At 35.5% G+C, this 18408-nt stretch overlaps 1 protein-coding gene across 11 annotated transcripts in view; it reads left to right on the top strand.

Moving 5' to 3' along the window:
• DENND1A (DENN domain containing 1A) overlaps positions 1-18408 on the top strand; it is a 665083-nt gene that overhangs the window by 228297 nt on the left and 418378 nt on the right. For all 11 annotated transcript variants that reach the window (XR_013169077.1, XM_077144365.1, XM_077144376.1 and 8 more), the window contains one exon: positions 17842-17891. Coding sequence is in view for 10 of the 11 variants with exons in the window: in XM_077144365.1 (XP_077000480.1) it covers positions 17842-17891 (50 nt within the window). In the remaining variant the exon portion in view is untranslated. The remainder of the gene's footprint in view (positions 1-17841; positions 17892-18408) is intronic.

Genomic DNA, 18408 nt, shown 5'->3' with positions numbered 1-18408 from the left:
AATTGGAATGTTCTGATTAGAAAGACAGTAGAGATAATATTTAATCAAGACTTATTCCTTGTGTGTTGGAGGTTGCCTCATTTTTCCGGTGATCTTATGGGTATGAAAACTTTCATGTCATTTTCTTCCAATTCTTGATAAGCCAGGGACTAAATGTTTCTGTTGTAAAACTTGTTCATACTCTGATTCATGAAAGAGTACTATTTAATAAGAAAATTACAGATACATTCCACACTTCTCCAATTTTTTATTATGAAAGGAAGTACCAATGTTGTAAGATTAGCATATGTATAAAGTTTACACAAAGTTGAACAAATTATATTATTTGATTTTCCCAGTATTATTAGGTAAAGAGGCAAAAGGAGCAGTGTACCTGGTCTGTTTAAAGTGTGATATTGATTCCACAAAGGCTTTGCTAGTTTGTTTAAGCCCTTGAATCCCCAAGTTAGAATTAAGACTTTGGGTCTGTAGCCCTTTGAGCCTTGCATTTACCAAGTTCAAAGAATGGAATTGGACCTGGCTGTATCCCATTTCTCTTAGAAACATTTGAGCTTTCCTGTTTTTTCCATTCTTCACCAAAATGGGGGCCTGTCCTGCTTCCAGCCTACTCTATACTCTATTCAAACTAGATCTACTTTAAATGGCTAAGGTCAGATTTGACCCTGGAAACTTTTTATGACACTGTTCACCGTGGAACAGAATTTGTCAAATTCATTTGAATCTCATCCAAAGGGTTTTATTTAAGAGTAAACAGATCACATTTTATAATCGTTCCAGAACCTGGTCTTAAAAAGGCTGGACTATAGTTATAAAAGCTCATATGTTCTGATTTTGGTGGCAGAAAGTGTGACAGACTAGATTTGATTATGTGCATTGAGTGAGAGATTTATAAGCATTGTGTCTGCAGATTGTGAGCCAGACACTGTACCAAGTAATGAAGGAGAGAGCAGTAGTAGATCTCATCTTTTCCCCAAAGGAACTTACTGCCTAATATGCTCCAAGGTGATGTATCTAGAGTCTTTTGATGGTTTGTAGGCCAATGGTATGGCCAGCACACCTGAAATAACAAATATCTCTGAAAACTAGACCCTTTGGGTAGTCATGTCATAATATAATCACTTTCTTGCAGTTTCTTATTCTTTGTGATGTGAAGCCATAGAAATTAGCAGAGTTAACAAGGAAGGTACAAAGAAACCCAAATGCAAAGTCTTGGAGCTGCCCTTAAAGATTTTAGATTTGTTTTAGATGTGTGCTTTTCTAAGATTCAGTATTGATTCATAGGTTTTTCAAACTCTTCCTCAAAAAGATCTGTTTCCATCATTCTAGTAACTTGGCGGTCTGGGATTGTAGGTAGAAAGGTTATTTTTTTCTCATCCACAGATATAAACTCCTAATCTCTTCTAACGCTAAAATCTGGAAGGTGATGGTTAGCATAATGGCATCAAAGCACCCTGCTGAAGGAGCTTTCTTCAAGTGGTGCTTCAGTACTGGCAGTTGCCACTGAATGTAGCCATTTTGATGGACTGCATTACAGATTTCTAAAGGATTCATTGATAGATTGCAGATGTATACATGTATCCCAGATTAAACATCTGTTTCTTTGTATAAATTTAAAAGTGTCTTGTTGATGATTGGCTAGTTTATGTATATTTTTAATATAGCCTCATAGATGGGTAAAAAAATCTTTAAAAATTTTAATCTATCACGTGTTGCCTGTTTTCCCCTGGATTATATTGCAAGTCAAATTTATCCCCTTGGTCAAAAATCAGATTGTTGTTTTAAAAAAAAAAAACATTTTGTATGTAAGAGGTACTATTCTGTAATATCCATTTCCATAAAGAGTAAATGAATAAAGAATAAAATGCAGATGGACTGACTTCTTAATGAAAGTATATTTCAAAACCGTGAACATTTACCCAGACTCAACTGAGAAATGGAGACATTTTCTGATGTAAGGCTGTTCTTTAAGTTGAAGGTTTCTTCTCTATTTGATTACTCCCCAGCTATTACAGCTATATAGAAGGAATTCATTAAAAAGACAATTTTTTGAGCCGTTTTTCTGAAAGCCAGCCAACCTGTACAGCTAGGTTGTACTACCATTTACTTAAATCTGACTCCAGAAAGTGGTAATTATACAACCCTTTACTTATGCATTCTTATTAGAAGTGTCCTTCTGATTTTTATCTGGCTCCAAAAAAAACTCACTAAATTTTAGGCATCCATGAATACTATTGAATGATCTTGTTTCCAGATTAATGCTTCTAGACCAATGGTTGTAACTAAGTGGACTATGTCTGCTTTTAAGAGCTGTAGTATTTAACCTCATGTAATCAGTCCCTGTTGCTCATGAATGCACCTACAAGTCTGCAGTTATCAAGTCAGTGCATTATCCCTCATAAATTGTTCTCTAGTCTGTCCTATTTTCCATTGCATTTAGACTCTCAGCCTCTCTCCTGTGGACTCTTCCCTGATGTCCTACAACCTAATGAGCCTCATGATCACTATCCTCTGTAAAATGACTAGAGAGATCTTTCTAAAACCAAAATCAAATCACACTGCTGTCCTTTAGTCAAAACTCTTGAGGGTTCCCTCCTGCTTTCAAGATCAAGTCCAAATTTCTTAACTTGGATTTAAAGGCCATCACAATCTGACCTTGGCCTCAACTACTTTCCCTTATAACCTAGATACAGAACACCTCACCATTTCTCAGCCTATGTTGTCCTTTCCCTTGTCTGTATTTTTGCCCAAGCTGTTTTTGTGGCTAGAATACTCTCTTCCTTTTTGCCCCCCACCCCCACCTCATGCCAATGTACTTCTGTTCATTCTTTTTTGTTTTTTAATGGGCAGATACCAGGAATTGAACCCAGGTTCAATTCTGTTCATTGTTATAGATGTAGCTTGTATCACTTCCTCTGTGAAATTTGCTCTGATTGAATTGGTCACTCTCTCAGTGCTTGGAGAGCACTTGGAACATTCACTCTTTGCATTGTATTGTTTATATGTCTGTCTCTTTATCAGTCTGAGCTTTTTGAGGATAGAAATGGTTACAGTCAGTGTTAGAGGTCTCTTTAGCACCTAGAACAGATTAGGGGCCCAGTGAATTATTGCAGATGAATGAAATACGTGTTCACAGACTTAATTGCTAAGTAGTTAAGATTCTAGAAAGGAGAATGCAGAAGCCTGATAGTGGTGATTAAGAACTTGGACTTGGGAGCCAGACTCCTTGGGTTTGAATCCCAGCTATGCCATTTTCTAGGATTTACATCTTTGGGATTTCGTTTCCTCACAGTAAACCAGAGATAATGATAAAAAGGACCTCAGAGGATTGTTGTGAGGGTTAAGTGATTTGAAATGTGTAAAGTGCTTAGAACAATGCCTGATGTCCAATAATAACCAATAATTATGTAGTAAGTGCTATTATTAGGGGTAGATTAAGGAAACAGGTGTTTTATCAGATATTAAAATTGTATGTGATAACTTTTGCCTGTAGAATTTTAGAGTGATCCCATGAAAAATTCTGGAAAATCTTCCCTTTCTAAGCCTATATGATTCCAAAGCAAAATTTAAAGAAGTTGCAAAGGCGAGAGTACTTTATCAAATAAAGAAAAATAAATAACAATCAGAAATAGTTTCTGAATGTTTATGTTCTAAAATGTATTGGAAATATAAAAACTCTTTGAATGGTGATGAAGGGGTTTCAAATAACTTTTTCATTTCAACTGTGAAATCTCTATGTTGAGGCTGTCCATGTAACAAAACCTCAGAAATTAGTAATGGGTCCCAGTCTTCTTGTAAATTAGTCCTTTTGGTCGCATACATTACTTGGTATTATTGTGTTAACTCTAAATTTTTTTTTTTCAGTACTCGTATGCAGTATACAGTGTTAAGATTCTTCCAGCTATCATAATTTCAAATTATCTAAATTTTATCCGTTTCAAATTTCAAATATGATACACTATAAAGCCCAGGCTTGGATGTATGTGTGTGTGCATGCATATAATAGATGGCTAGATATGAAAAGATATTCATAAAATAATTGAGATAATCTCTTGATGAGAATTGACTTATCAGTGATCATTTTTAATTTTATGTATTAGCCTTGTGAAATATGTAATATAATGTTTCATGCTGCTTTTTTTCATCCTTTGAATATTCTGATCTAGCCCATTTATCTAGTAAACGGTAATTCATCTTTCAAAACTCAGCTCAAATGTCACTTTTTCTAAGGAGCCTTTCACATCCCCTGGGTAGACCTGACAACCTTCCTTTTACCTTGACCATGCCTCTGTTATAAAACCTATAGCACTTTTATCACCTTTGCTTTAGTTTATCTATCCTCTCCATGCCCTAGACAGAAGGTTAGGGATTCTTGTCTGCTTTATGTCCATGTCTCTAGGATCTGCTCTTAGTGCGTAGATATTAAGAGGCTAAATATTTGATAAATATAATAAATGACTGAATAGTGTTCACACTGTTGTCCTTAGGTTCAGAATTTGACTAGCTAGGAGAAACCAAAACATACATTTGTTGAATCCCAGCTTACCTAGCAGAGGCTTAATGAGAGGCTTAAGATACTTTTATTTGAATGCATTTTGAACGTTGGGTTTTTAAAAAACTAGCATCTAGTTTTAGAAGTGCAAAAGATTGAGAACATTATTTTTATCAGAGAACTTTTTCAACCTGCCACATATTTACTATTCCTGGAAATTTATAAACCCCTGGCAAATTGAGAAGTATGTTTGAATTATTTTATATGTGTCTGCTATAATATGCAGATTTAATGAGAGCTAAAAATACTTTTCATTGTTCATGTTTTACTTATTTCTTTACAAATATTATGCCTCCCCAAATTTCTGAATGCTTTTTTGGGTATGTTTGGTCAAAAGAAAAGTTAGAAGGTAAATATCCCCATGTTACGTGAAGTTCTTTAGCGTGAGATTTGGCTTTGGAAATGTCACTTTGGATCTCAGTTTCTTCACCTGTAAGATGAGAAAATACTACAAACTTTGTAGGATTGTCAGGGGAAGTAGGTATAATGTATATAAAATTACTTGAATTACTCTAGTTTGGTAAATGTTTTCTCATGCAGCATGAGGGGAATGAAGTGTTCTAGTTTGCTAGCTGCCAGAATGCAATATACCAGACATGGGATGGCTTTTAAAAGGGAAATTTAGTAAGTTGCTAGTTTATAGTTCTAAGGCCGAGAAAATATCCCAATTAACAAGTCTATAGAAATGTCCAATCAAAGGCATCCAGGGAGAGATACCTTGGTTCAAGAAGGCTGATGAAGTTCAGGGTTTCTCTCTCAAGTAGAAGGGCACATGGCAAACACAGTCAGAGTTTCTGTGAAACTCTGGAAAGGCACATGATGAACACTGTCAGGGTACCTCTCTCATCTGGAAGGGCACATGGCAAACACGGCATCATCTGCTAGCTTCTTTTCCTGGCTTCCTGTTTCATGAAGCTCCCTAGGAGGCATTTTCCTTCTTCATCTCTAAAGGTTGCTGGATGGTGGACTCTGCTTCTTGTGGCTGTGACGTTCTGTTCTCTCTGAATCTCTCATTCTCCAAAATGTTTCCTCTTTTATAGGATTCCAGTAAACTAATCAAGACCCACATCCAAATGGATGGCACAAGATCTGAAACTTAGTATCTACTTTGTTAGTCCTCTTCCATTTGTCACTTAACCCCATCTGGAGAGGTATATGAAAAAACAAAGTAAGGCTCAGCAGTTTAGTTTCATAATCAGAAAAAATCTTATTTAAGTTAGACACTTTAAATTATATGTATAATTCTAATGATACTGGATAAATGGATAAATGGAATTAAGCATAAATGATAAACCTTTGACAGGAATGAATACTATTATATTTATACAAACTGAAATATTTTTTTCTGTTTTCCTTTTCTTTGTTAAGAATAAATATTAACCTTGATGTTTGGTTCTGATACATCTAAGCCATAACCTTGACCCATGTTGTCTCATTGCTTCAGATGAAGATTAAACAAGAAGACATGGAGATTGTTAACAGAGTGCTTGGCAATAGAAAATGCTCAGTTAATGCTATTATTTCCTTTCTAAATCTCGAGACTGATATCCCATCACCTTTTCAGCACTATCATTTCCCTGGATTGTTGCACTGTCCTTTGGAATTTATTGCTTTTTTGTTTATATGTTGTTTTTCACAAAATAAAATAGTTGTTTGTGATGATAAAAAATATTTATTCCTTCTAGCCTCCAATGTTCTGGAGCAGCTTGAAGAAAAAATCTGAAATGATGGTGTGGTAGCCTGTGACAGACTCTGGGATCTGTCCTGCAACTACTTGCTGAAGAGTGCTTTGAAAACTTTTGCTTTTTTCTTTCTTTGCTTTGTATTTATATTATACGATAATTAAAAGTTTTAAAAAAAAGAACACAGTGAGGTGGGAGAAAACAGACTCTTTTTCATCAATTCCAATTTTTCATTTTTTTAATATTTCTGAATTTGGGATGTGTCTTAACAAGTCGATGGTATATCCTTTCACTTGCAACATTTTTTTTTTAGTGGTTCTTAAAAATGATTTTGTAATTAATGGCTTCTTAGATTCAGTCATGTAGTAGATCATTGCAGTAAAATCTCACACGTGCTTTCTTTGTATATAGGAAAATGAACTTTTGGGAGCTCAGAAGAAAGTATAAGTTGGCAGATTTTGAAGAGAGATTTGAGCAAGTCTTGTTCAGATTTGTTACAGTTCCTTTTGTGGTTCTCTTTGACCACTGCTAACTCACCCTGCTGCCAGGACCATTATTAAGTCTTCGGGGTAAATCTCCTCTGGCTTCCCTGAGACCTGACAGGTATCCAGTTGAGTGTCTTTTGCCCTCCGATAGGAATTTAGGGTCCTAAGATTATAGTTATAGTCTGTTGATTGGTGGCAACTCAAGAGAGGTGAGCTGAGAAGAACCTCTGAATCTACCTGGCATCTGTAAGACTCAGGGATAGGTAGAGGAAAATGGCATGCAAGCAGGAAGTAAAAGGAGCCAAACCCTCCAATAACTTCCAGTGCATTAAAATAAAGTCCAGATTCCTTAACAAAATCCAATGTCCTGTATGATTTGGCTCCTGTGACCTCTCCAACCTCATCTTCTGTCACTCTTTCCTTTGCCTTCCTATATTCCAACAGTCCAGGCTTTTTTTATTTCCTTGAATGTGCCATGCTATTTCTTGTTCAGTGGCCCTTGCTCATTCTGCTACTTTTGCCTCACTACCTCTCGCTCAATCTTTGCCTAGTTAACACATCCTCATCCCTGAAATCTCAGCTAAAAATGTCACTTCCTGAGAGGTCTTTCTTGACCCTTCCAGTTGAATTCAGGCCCCTGTCAATTTATTTGTGAACCTGCTGTTCTTTTCTTTCATAGCCCCTGTCACAGTTTGAGTTATGTTTTAGTGTGTTCATTTGCATGGCATCCGTCTTTCCAACTAGATTGGTAAGCTCCATGTCTTTCCAACTAGATGGTAAGCTTCATGCAAACAGGGAACGCATCTTTCTTGGTCCCTGTTTTGTCCCCAGCTTCTACCACATTGTCTTGTACTAATTATATTATCTTGCTTAGAAAAATATATTAGCTTTCCTTTCTAAGATGACTTAGAAAAATATGTCATGAGTACCCTTAGCCCCTATGTTGTTTGCTAACACTTGGAAAGGTTTTAAGGAATTGAAAGATTTTCTTCACACGATTATTATGAAATTCAGTAACTTTGGGAAATATTTGACTCTCAGTCACATGAATGGATCGTCTGTTCCCTAGCAGGTATTAGTGGTTATCTGAGATACTTTCTTGTTCTGATAGGGTGGAAGGGATTGGCAAGCAGCCATGGGCCAGGAATCCAGGCTTTTTTTATTTCTGGATTTTAGACATGTTAGGTTTGAAGTACCCATGGGATATGAGGCGGAAATGTCCAACAGGCAGTTGAAAATAGATAGGGGCCTGCAGCTCAAGAGGCTATTCAGAGGTGAAGCTTTGAATTTAAGAGTCATTTGCATAGCGATGATAATTGAAACTAGACTATTAACAGAGGAGGATATATATAGAGAAGAGGTAAGATAAGATCCAGGAAAACAAGATTAAGGAAAAGGAGTTGAAAGAGGCACCAGGAATGAGAAAGTGGGAGAGGCAGGAGGAGGCTCTCCCATGTTCTCCATCTAACAGAATGTCTGGCATATAACGTGTTTGAGTGAATGAGTGACGAGTAGAATGTCACAAAAAGCTTTCTTTTGTCTTAATATTGCTTTGTAAAATATTACAAAGGAAATAATTCTTAAATTGAAGAGCTCTCAACAATTCATTTCTTTGTCATCTCCACCATTGATCAGACCATCCCTTGGACCTTTCCTGTAGAACTCAATTGTTAATATATGAAGGAATTGTTTCTCCAATGAGTCCATGCCACACAATAGTTGTGAATTCTGGGTGATGCAGATGTGTTTTCTTTCTTTCTTTTTTGTTTTTGTGTGTGTGTTTTTAAAATTTTTCGGGAAAATAGAGGGAGCTTTGGCTCATGTTTGTGTGTGATAGGCCTTTGGTCATTGAGCAGTAATTCTTTGTCAATTGTGGATCCTCAGAGAACTAACATGATTAGCTTTTATATGATTAGTCGTTTTATCATGTAGAAATTTCTCAGTTTGGATTTTTGGGTATTGGTGAGTTTGTTTAGATTATGTTGTGTACCAGACTCCTTGACATTTGACATCTGGGGTTTAGGAAACTACAGCCAGCTGGCCAAATGCTGCCTGGGGCCTATTTTTGTATAGCCTGCTAGCTAAGATGGTTTTACAGTTTTCAAGGGTTGTAAAAAAAACAAAGAAGAATATATGATAGAGTCTGTAAGTGGCCCACAAAGGCTAAAATATTTACCATTAGACCCTTTACAGAAAAAGTTTGAGGTTCCTTATTTAGATTTTTTTTGTGTTTGAAGTGAACCAACAAAATTCATAGGAAAAGCTCACGTTGATGGCTGCAATTCTAGGATGTCTTGAATGTCTTTGGGGTTTTCTTTTTAAATAGTGACTTACCTGTTGAATTATGAGAACACATTTCCAGTGGCCATATGTGAACTTGTTAAGGTTGAAAATTGTCTTGTGTGACTTGACAGTGTGTTCAGAGGGTAAGAGTACCTCTATACTAAATGGTATCTCATAGAATAGTTCTGGAAAATGTTTAAACCTATTCCAGTATCAATGTTGTATTTCATTTATCCCACACAGCCTCAGGTAAACTGTTAGAGCAAGATATGCAAAGGAAACTAAAATGTATGGAATTGAATTATTTTTTTTGCCTGTATTTTGCTGTCCCCCTGGAGAGGCTTTTTTTTCTAGTTGCAGAAGATGAAAACCCCTGAGTATTAGATTTTAGAAAACTATTTGAATTATGTATTTTTTTATTTCAATAGTGCTTTATATCATCTGCATTCTGTTTTTGTAATAAGATGTTATCAGTCTGTTTTGTGAGTCTAAATTTCCTTACTTCTTGAATCCTCCTTACGTGTTTTTGTCAGAATTTGCATGTCATGGGAAATAAAAATTGATTTGAAAGAGTTTTGTAATTGGAAATGCCTGTTTAGTGAAACCGTGTCTAATCAATTACAAAATAATTTTTAAAAGCATATTTGATATTTAAATTTTAATTTTTCATATTCTGCTAGCAGTGTTTGTTGATGGTAGCTAACATCCCTTGCCACTGGATAAATAAAGCCTATTATTTCCTTTTCACCATTTTAAGCTATTATTCTCATACAAGAGCTAATAAGCAGAAGGTTAGGTGTATTACCAAACTATGATCCTGTCTATCAGAAGAAGCCAGGAACCTTGATTAATATGCCTTGTTAACTGATGATTTCAGTTCCCTACTGGTAGTGCTAGAATAATTTGTATAAACCAAGCAGTACAGATTCCTTATTTTAGCACTAAGACTTACAAAGGCTTCTTTTAGCAGCCTTTAATTTTGTACTTATGTATGTGACATAGCCTGTGGCTGTGATAGCTACTGTGAATCTGCAGTTGTTTTGGGATGAAAGGAGGAGGCAGCTGGAAACTCGGTAGCTACATCTAGCTGTCTACCTAGAGAAGGCCTTGATTTCAAGTTTATCTAAACAAGCTCGACTAATCCCAACTATCTAGGGGGATCCACTGTCAAAACAAGCAGCGTGGCCCTGAGGCAAACACAGCTATACAGAAATGAAGGCTGGGGCTTCCAATACTCCGATGACTGCATACTGGAGGCTTTTTTTCCCCCCTGAAAGAGGGTAAGAGAGGTATAATTTGCATAATGCCTTTTCATTGGAAACTTTTGGAAGGCTGACAGACCTCCAGCTTATAGATTTGTAGCCACAATACAGAGTCTATAGGAGAATCCTTGAATGACCCAACCATATTGAAAGAAAATATAAAAGCGTCCAAGTATAGCCAAGTGAGAGAGGAAAAGAGGCTGATGCATTGTCTAACATCTGCTGTACTTCTCGTTAGTTTTGTTCTTTGCTATTCTGTGTGGACTTTGGAGAAGCCTAAGACAGCCTAACATGAATCCTATAATCTTCCTTCTGAATATTTATGTAGCGTGCCAGCTTCTAAGCTGTCCTTTGCGTTTTCCTACTTCCCCCTCATTTTCATGCTCTCAAATGAGGCCAACATTTCAAAAGCTAAATAAATGTTTGTGAATGTTTATAAAAGATTTGCATAAATTTGTCCTTGTCTGACAAAGATCACTTTTTTCTTATGCCAGTTCTGAAAAAAATTTTTTTTAAGGTTTTGGTGCTTGTCTTGACAACAAAGTCCTGCATCCCAGAACAATGATTGCTGATTAAGTGGGTATGCAATAGTGACTGAATAGGCTTTCAAGATAGTGGGTAAAAAGACCTATCGTCTGAAGGCTGAATTATAGAATTTAGAAAATGTTATCAGAAGTACACATTTAAATAATATTTTTTAGTACCCTGTCATTAGGTGAAACAAAGAGTTCTTACAAGTTAATGAAATGCATGGCCACCCATGGTTTAAAAAATTCTCCTGTGGAAATTTTAATAATTACAATGTTTCAGTAACTAAGAATATCAATTTTTGTTCTTATGGTTGAACATTTTAAAAAATAATTTTTAGACCTTTAGACACTTTTTGGAAATCACAAGTCTACCAGTTATACGTGTTAATATTGTTTCTGGGTGACCAGGGGAAATTTACCAAGCACCCCTTTAAGACATCTAAATATACAATCAGACCTTGAGAAAATAGAAACTACATGAAATATGTGTTAGGGCTTAATTATAGATCATACACGCACACGCACATGCATGCACACATACACACACATACACACACCCCAGATACTTGTGCCACTGATGTGTTTGCTGAATTCATTTATCTTTTAAAATTAGAATAGATTTTGTGGGGTGGCAGGGGATGTTGTGGTAGAGGTGCTAATTTAGTTCAGAGATATTCGAAGATTGGCAGGAGAGAGAGGTAACAGCCAGTTCTGTTAGTCCTTTGGTTGTATTGGTTTAGAGGTTTAAGTTGTCATTAAAGCACAAACTAGAGCCACTTCTCTGACACAGTTTTTATCACATCTGCTAGGCTTGTGTCCCAAGAGGAGACGTGGGGAGCAGCGAATTCAGCATGGGCCCATTATCGACTGCTTTTTCGTGTGTTGTAAAAGGAGTGAGACCTCAGGGAGGCTTGGAGCCTCCTCCCGTGTAATGTCCAAGTCAGATTTGAAGGACTGGTGGCAGGAAAGCTTTGGCCTTGGGGTGTAAATTCTAAGAAATAGAGGCACAATTAAGTTTAAAAAATTCAAGGACTTTGAGCTTGATAATGAAAGATTTTTTTTCTAGACTAATGTGAGCAAAAAAGTTGCCCATCTGTGCACATTTTTGTGTGCATTTAAAATATTTAAAAGCTGACAGCTTTTAATATGCTTACAAAATAGTATTTCTACCAGTGCTCTTTTTTTTAAATAGTATTTTCCGGAGGGCAATTTGCTTCTTCGAAATCGTGTTTGCGGTTTTACTGTTGGGACTCTATTCGTTTGGTTTTGTGTCCTATCCCCCTACCCCTGACCTTACTTCCATTTAGAAATATTGATAGCATAAATGGTCAGATTATATACAGGATTTTACATGTTTAAGGACATGAACAAGGCGAAATTTTTTATAGAGTAATAGTAGTACGTCCAAGGAATTACATTACTGCTGCCAGTGAATGCTGATTGTGAGAGATTGTAACCAAATCATTTGTTTGTTTTGGAAGCGTTTGAAATGTGTTAAGAATTTTATTGGTGTTTAACATTGACCTTTTAAATATAGTTCTCTCATTTTCAACCTCTTTGCTGTAAGGTTTAAAGTTAATAAAAGGGAATCTTGGAGTAGATGACGTTATATATTGTATTTGGGACAAACTTTGTTTTAAGTAATTTTTTGAAGATAAGGAAGGGTCAAAAGGATGAAATAACTTTGTTTTATATTTTTACTTTGGACTTCAAAGGCCATGCAGATTTAGACTTACAAGTAGTTCTAGAAGTGACTCCTCTACTATCCTGACATTCCACTCATGTACTTAATGTCCTTGATAATTTATATTATAAATTATATATAAAACTTATATGATACATGTTTATTATAGAGTATAATGAATTTGTATATTTTATTGTGATTTTATTTTTGAATTACAATATTGGCTTTATGAAGTATTATGCAAATTAGCATAATTATAGCATTTATGATTCCAACATTATTTTAAGTTTATAAAAAATAAACTGGGGATAATGATGACTAAAGGAAAGAAAGCAGACCCAGTAGCATTTGAATCAGTGTTGTTAGATATTTGAACTGGCTTTTATGTTTGAGTGTTGAAAGGCCTTTCTCTAAAATCCCTTATTCAAACCTTTTTTTAACTGAGAAAAATAAAATTTTGGTTTTAACTGTAGTGTGGATCTTGGATTTAATTGGACAATCATAGCAAAGGAGAGAAATTGTATTTCCTGTTTTTATTTAGGAAACTTTGGATCAACATTCTTGAACTTGGTGCTAATTAAGCTCCCAAGAACTTATTGCCATTCTGTTTTATCCTTCTTAACCATAAACATTTAAAACCTCTGCTCGCTTTCAAATGGGCTACTTGGTTTTAACTTAAAATGGTCTACGGTAGATATTTTGTTAGCTTTTTGTGTATTTGAATTTGTATGTGTTCTGTTTTTAACTTTAACTTGAGTTTTAAGATCATCAAAGACTTTTCTTTCAAGTCAGTTACGCTGATTCCAACTGCAGGGCTTAGAGGGTCAGCATTTCCCTCATGCTATTAAAAAAACTTGAACATGGAAATAGAGTATTTCAGGAATTTGAGCTCCACTGATCTTTTTTTATCTCACACCTACATTTCAAAATGAACGAATAAATTAGATGTAAGAAACTCAGGAAATGCTCTCCCACTATCTCCCCCACCTCTCTTCTTTCACTCTCTTTAGATAAATGTGAAATTTATATTGACTGCTCTGTTTTCAGCAAGCCGCAAGAAGGCTGATTGAAGCTTTACATATTTTAAAATTCATTCATTCATTCAAACTATCTCTCCTTTATTTAAATGTTTTCCTGCATTCTTTTTTTTTTCCTTTTGAAGTATCAAGAATGTGCCTCACCTCTCAACATTGTATAACCTCCAGTGGACACTATAATCAGCCTAACTTTTGTCTTTCAGACAGTATTTATTTGTGGGGTATGTGTTTGTGTCTGTGAGTTGCTTTCATTTTTTTTTTATAGGTTTCAATGAAGCAATGAAAAGAAAGTATTTGACATTTGAACTGATGGTGGTTGCAGGATAAACCCCCTCTAACTCTTTACTCCTCCACCCCAGATTCAGGGTGAATTGGTTTAGCTTTTCTATTGTAAATAGTCCATATTAACTTTGTTGAATTTAGTTTTCAAAGTTTTACTGCCAGATAGGATTCTTGTAATGGATAATATTATAAATTTAAAACTGTACCAAGTTTTTAAGAGAATGGCTTAGTGTTAGTACAAATGGGGGACTTTCTCCAAATTGCAGTACGTTCCCTTGATGGGCCTTCTGACCAGGTGATAATTCAAGTTGGGTAAAATGAATCCAAAATGGACTGAGATAAACATTGGGTTCATTTCCGAATTTCAGTTCAGTGTTAGGTGTGTTAATTTCATGTTTTAGTTTACATATTTAGGCTTGATATCTTCTTGTGGCCAGAGCTTTCTACAACCCTGTTTAATATATGTATAACTGAAAGGTTTGAGCACTTGCCTTCCCTCCACACTTTTTCTGCCCCCCTTTATGCTTATTTCTTCCTGTGTGAAATATTATAAATTTTTTGAGGAAGAAAAGGTCTTTTAGAAATTGCCTATTTCATAAATTGTCTGGTGACACAAAGGGGTTGAATGCTGTATTCTTGTCTCATTTATTTTGAAAACTTTGCTACTAAACTCACCTTAATCAATGAGCTCAGTGTTGTCTCCAATAAGTTATGTGTTGGATATATTGATTGGGAGGTATTTTAGCAAACCCGTCTGGGGTTTATAATGTCAGCAGTGTTTTGATTATGAAAAGAGTGGGAACCTTGGGACATGGAACCAGGTGGCGAATGTCCTAAAGCCAGTAGTGACATGGTGGACTGGTTCTCTCCTGGGATCTAGTTCATGCCCTGCACTTTAACTGTGATAACTGGCTACTATAGATTCACTTTTTTGCTCATTAAAATGTTAAAAAATCAAACTGTACATAAAAAGATTTGTGAAAATATAAACTTGGGAATTGATCTGGAGAACTGGCACACAATCCTCCTCACCCCCTGCCTTAGCAATGAGGTCATTTACATTTCATCAGCTGTGCTGCATCTTGAAGATCCGATTTATGTGGCAGTAGTTGAGGTTGTACAGAAGCTGGTTGCTAGAAAGAGCTTGTTGTGTAGACAAGAGAAAGGGGACAGGGAGGAGAAATAGAAAAGTATCATTTACAAAGAAAGTTCCCTAGCCAAAGACACAGGTTCTAGAGAATAAATGGTTAGTGACTATTTTCTCAGTAAAATCAATAATGAAAGACTGTGGGGCACTCTGCCTTAAAAGTAATGCTTAAAATGTATTTTAATCAGGGCTTTAATGCCTTCCTCTTATAGAGGTTGGTATTTTTCATATTTGAGTGTTTTCCTCTAGGAAAAGAGAATATAGTAGTTGAATATTTTTATATGAGGAAAAACATCAGTATTAAGAACACTGGTTTATTTCAGCAGTCTTTATTTACAAAGAACATTGCTGTTTTCCCTTCTCACTTCCTGTTCTCTCCTTCCCAAACTAAAAAGTAGATTTCATTGTTGATTGAAGTAATGTGTTAATATGCCTAACACAGTGTAGACCCTCATTTTTGTTTTTTTTTCATCTGACAGCGCACTACCATCTTGTTTGACTTAAATTGGAATATCAAGTTCCTGTAATATCACAAACATGAAGAAACATATTGTAATACACAAACATGTGCTTACGTTTGTCTGTGCCCCCCCCCCCAAGTACTTAATTAGACTTATCACTGTTTTCTTGAGTAAAAAGAAGAGCTCTTGGGAGGTAGGTTATACTCAGCCTAGATGGGGACTTTGGTATTTGTTCTAATATTATCTGACAGATAAGTTCAAGGCTGGCTATTACCCTTGACTTTAGAAACTGGTATGTAGTTTCTTATTGTAGTAAGTAATAAGTTGGGCATATTAGATTCCTTTGACTCTGCTGTGGAGCACAACGCTTTCTTGTAGCCATGGGGGTTCTTTCTTACAAAAATCTTTGAGGTCTTTTGCCAGCAAAACTCCAGCATAGAGTAGAGAAGTGCTTTTGCACCTGTAACTCTTAAGGGGTAAAGGATAACTGTCTTTGTAGCTGATACTGGCATGTTTGAGCACTTGGTGCTGGGTTTTAAAGAATGCTTGGTATACATACTGAAGTTAAGGAATGCTTTGTGGTATTACTTGAAACTTGAGGTGGAAGGAAATTTGTAAGGAATTTTCTTGCATGCAAATCATTCAAGTTTTGTGTATATAGGTTATAGTGATTTTTATAACTAACACTGCAGACATTAAATTGAATGCTTTATATACTTTCTTTTCCATATTTGCCTGATTATAACAATGTGTACTGAGGAATTGTTCTTGCTTTTCTGATTCTGTATTAGCTATTGCAGTTTATTTAACCATAATTTGTTTAAAACAATGTATATGGACTTCTAAATGACGCACTATGAAATTGACTGATATATCAATAATGCCTCTTAGAATATGCTGCAGTAATGTTTTTCTTACCCACTTTTCATTTTTCAGTTTCCTGTTCATTTACTATTTGATGACATGCCTTAACAGTACTGTGATATACAAAGTTCTAGTCCAAGATGATATTAAAAACTAGGATATGTTCAATTGAATTATGTAGGCGGAACATACTCTGGCAGAGCAAGTCAATGTGCTTTCTGCTTCATTGAGTGGGTTATTAGATTGATGTGGTTTATTTCTTGAATGATAGAACTGGTTTTAGAAGTAAATGAAGTGAGAAGCATCAATTCAGTTAGCATTGATAATTCATTATTAGTGGTTAGAAAAGTGCTACATTTGTAAACTGATCTTTAATTTATCACTTGGATTAGGATTTGCAATGGGTAGGTTTGTTTTAATTTGAACCAGTTTCTCAATGACTGAAAAATGTGTTCTTCATTTTGTCTTGAAGTTGGGATTTTAGATAGTTAGAAAGCAGATCAAATGCATGAAAGGAATACTTTTTTAAAATTTATAACATTGGTCTATGAACTTACGCTAGGCACCAAATGTGGGCTAGTCAAGTTTGCAATTAAGTCAAGCTAGAGAAAATTCTATAAAAGAGGTAATAATTAATTACTTGTATATGTATTTAGCTATGCTTATAAATATATGCTGTATATGTGAAATGTGTATTGAGAAAAGACACATGCCACTGTATATTTTATCACATGTATTTATTCTTTTTTTCATATAAGAAGTTGCCTTTTATTAATGTCTTTGAAATGTCACTCTACTTTTTGTACTTCCCAGTACCTCAAATAATGTGCTTGGTTTAACATACCTACCTATTCGTAAAAAGACATTTAAACTGGTAGTTTGCTTTGGATTTTAATACATTACGAGCAGGTAAGTGTTTCCAGTAATGATAATAAATGTTTAACTAAAAATAGTGCATTGTATACCGTTTGATTACAAATTACATGGGAGATTTTTATTTTATGCCAGAAATGACAACCTCTTTATATAGTGAGTAAATAGTTTTAAACTCTAAAATAATTTAGTTGACAACATTCAGGAACAATTATCTTCAAGTTGGCTTTATATTCTGCTTGTGATTTGGCCTATTGATGTTGGGAAGCGTTGTCTAATCCGGCCCCCTCTGTTCCTAGGTAACAGGCAAAAACGGTGCCAGCAACAGCGGCCCTGCCAGGCCAAACCCATGTGGCTTGGTGTTATTCACTCTGATCCATATGGTCAGGCTGGAGATGGTCCCTAGAGGGGTGTTAACACTCAGCAACCCAACCGCCTCCCTCCCTTCAGAGCTTTCCTGCATGGCTCCTGCTGCTTGCCCATGTGTGATTCTTGATTAATTTTTCATTTTTAATGAAGTTTGATCATGTTTATTATTTCTCATGATTGACTGCCTGATACTCCTCCCATGTAATTGATAAAGCCCATATTTCTTCATCTGTCTCCTCTTTCTTTAGGGTAAAGTTGCTAGATTGTGCTGTATTTAATGTTAGATTTATTAGTCCCATTAGATGTGTAAATTATCTCTCTTTCTCTCCACAGGAAGTTCTACAGACTTTGACCAAGTTTTGTTTCCCCTTCTCTGTGGACAGGTAGTGTCAGATTTTCAAACTTTACTAGAAAAGAAGTGTCAATAAACCTGCTATAGAAAATAAAAACCATACCGTTCTTAACATTCTGTCTTTTTAACCATGATTTAAAACATTTATGTTCAAGAAGAGTTGCTGTGTTCTGCTTTCCTGGGGATTTTTTCAAACTCTGCCCCCAAATTTAAAGCTTAGTGCTTTGCACTGGTTATTTTTTGAGGTGATTTGCATGGCATTACATTTTTTATTTTGGTTTTCAGACTCAAACCATGATTAAGAATGGGTGGCATTTTAATCCAGTGCCATTTTATTTAAATCTGAATATATTCCTCCTCAGAAAAATAATGTTACCTGACTCCATGGTCATATAGATTTTTTTTTTCTAGATTTCAGCTTAAAATTCAAACAGCATAGGGCTATATTGTTTAAAAGTATTTGGTTATTTAAAAGATAAATGTCATATTGCTAAATAGTGCCATGAATTTGTTTAGGTGGCTCTGGGGAAATCAGCATATTCTGTAGC

This window comes from Tamandua tetradactyla, chromosome 2, assembly GCF_023851605.1.
Source record: "Tamandua tetradactyla isolate mTamTet1 chromosome 2, mTamTet1.pri, whole genome shotgun sequence".
In the NCBI taxonomy this organism is placed as follows: domain Eukaryota; kingdom Metazoa; phylum Chordata; class Mammalia; order Pilosa; family Myrmecophagidae; genus Tamandua; species Tamandua tetradactyla.
Note: the sequence above shows the minus strand (reverse complement) of the source record. Positions and strands in the feature narration are given on the sequence as shown.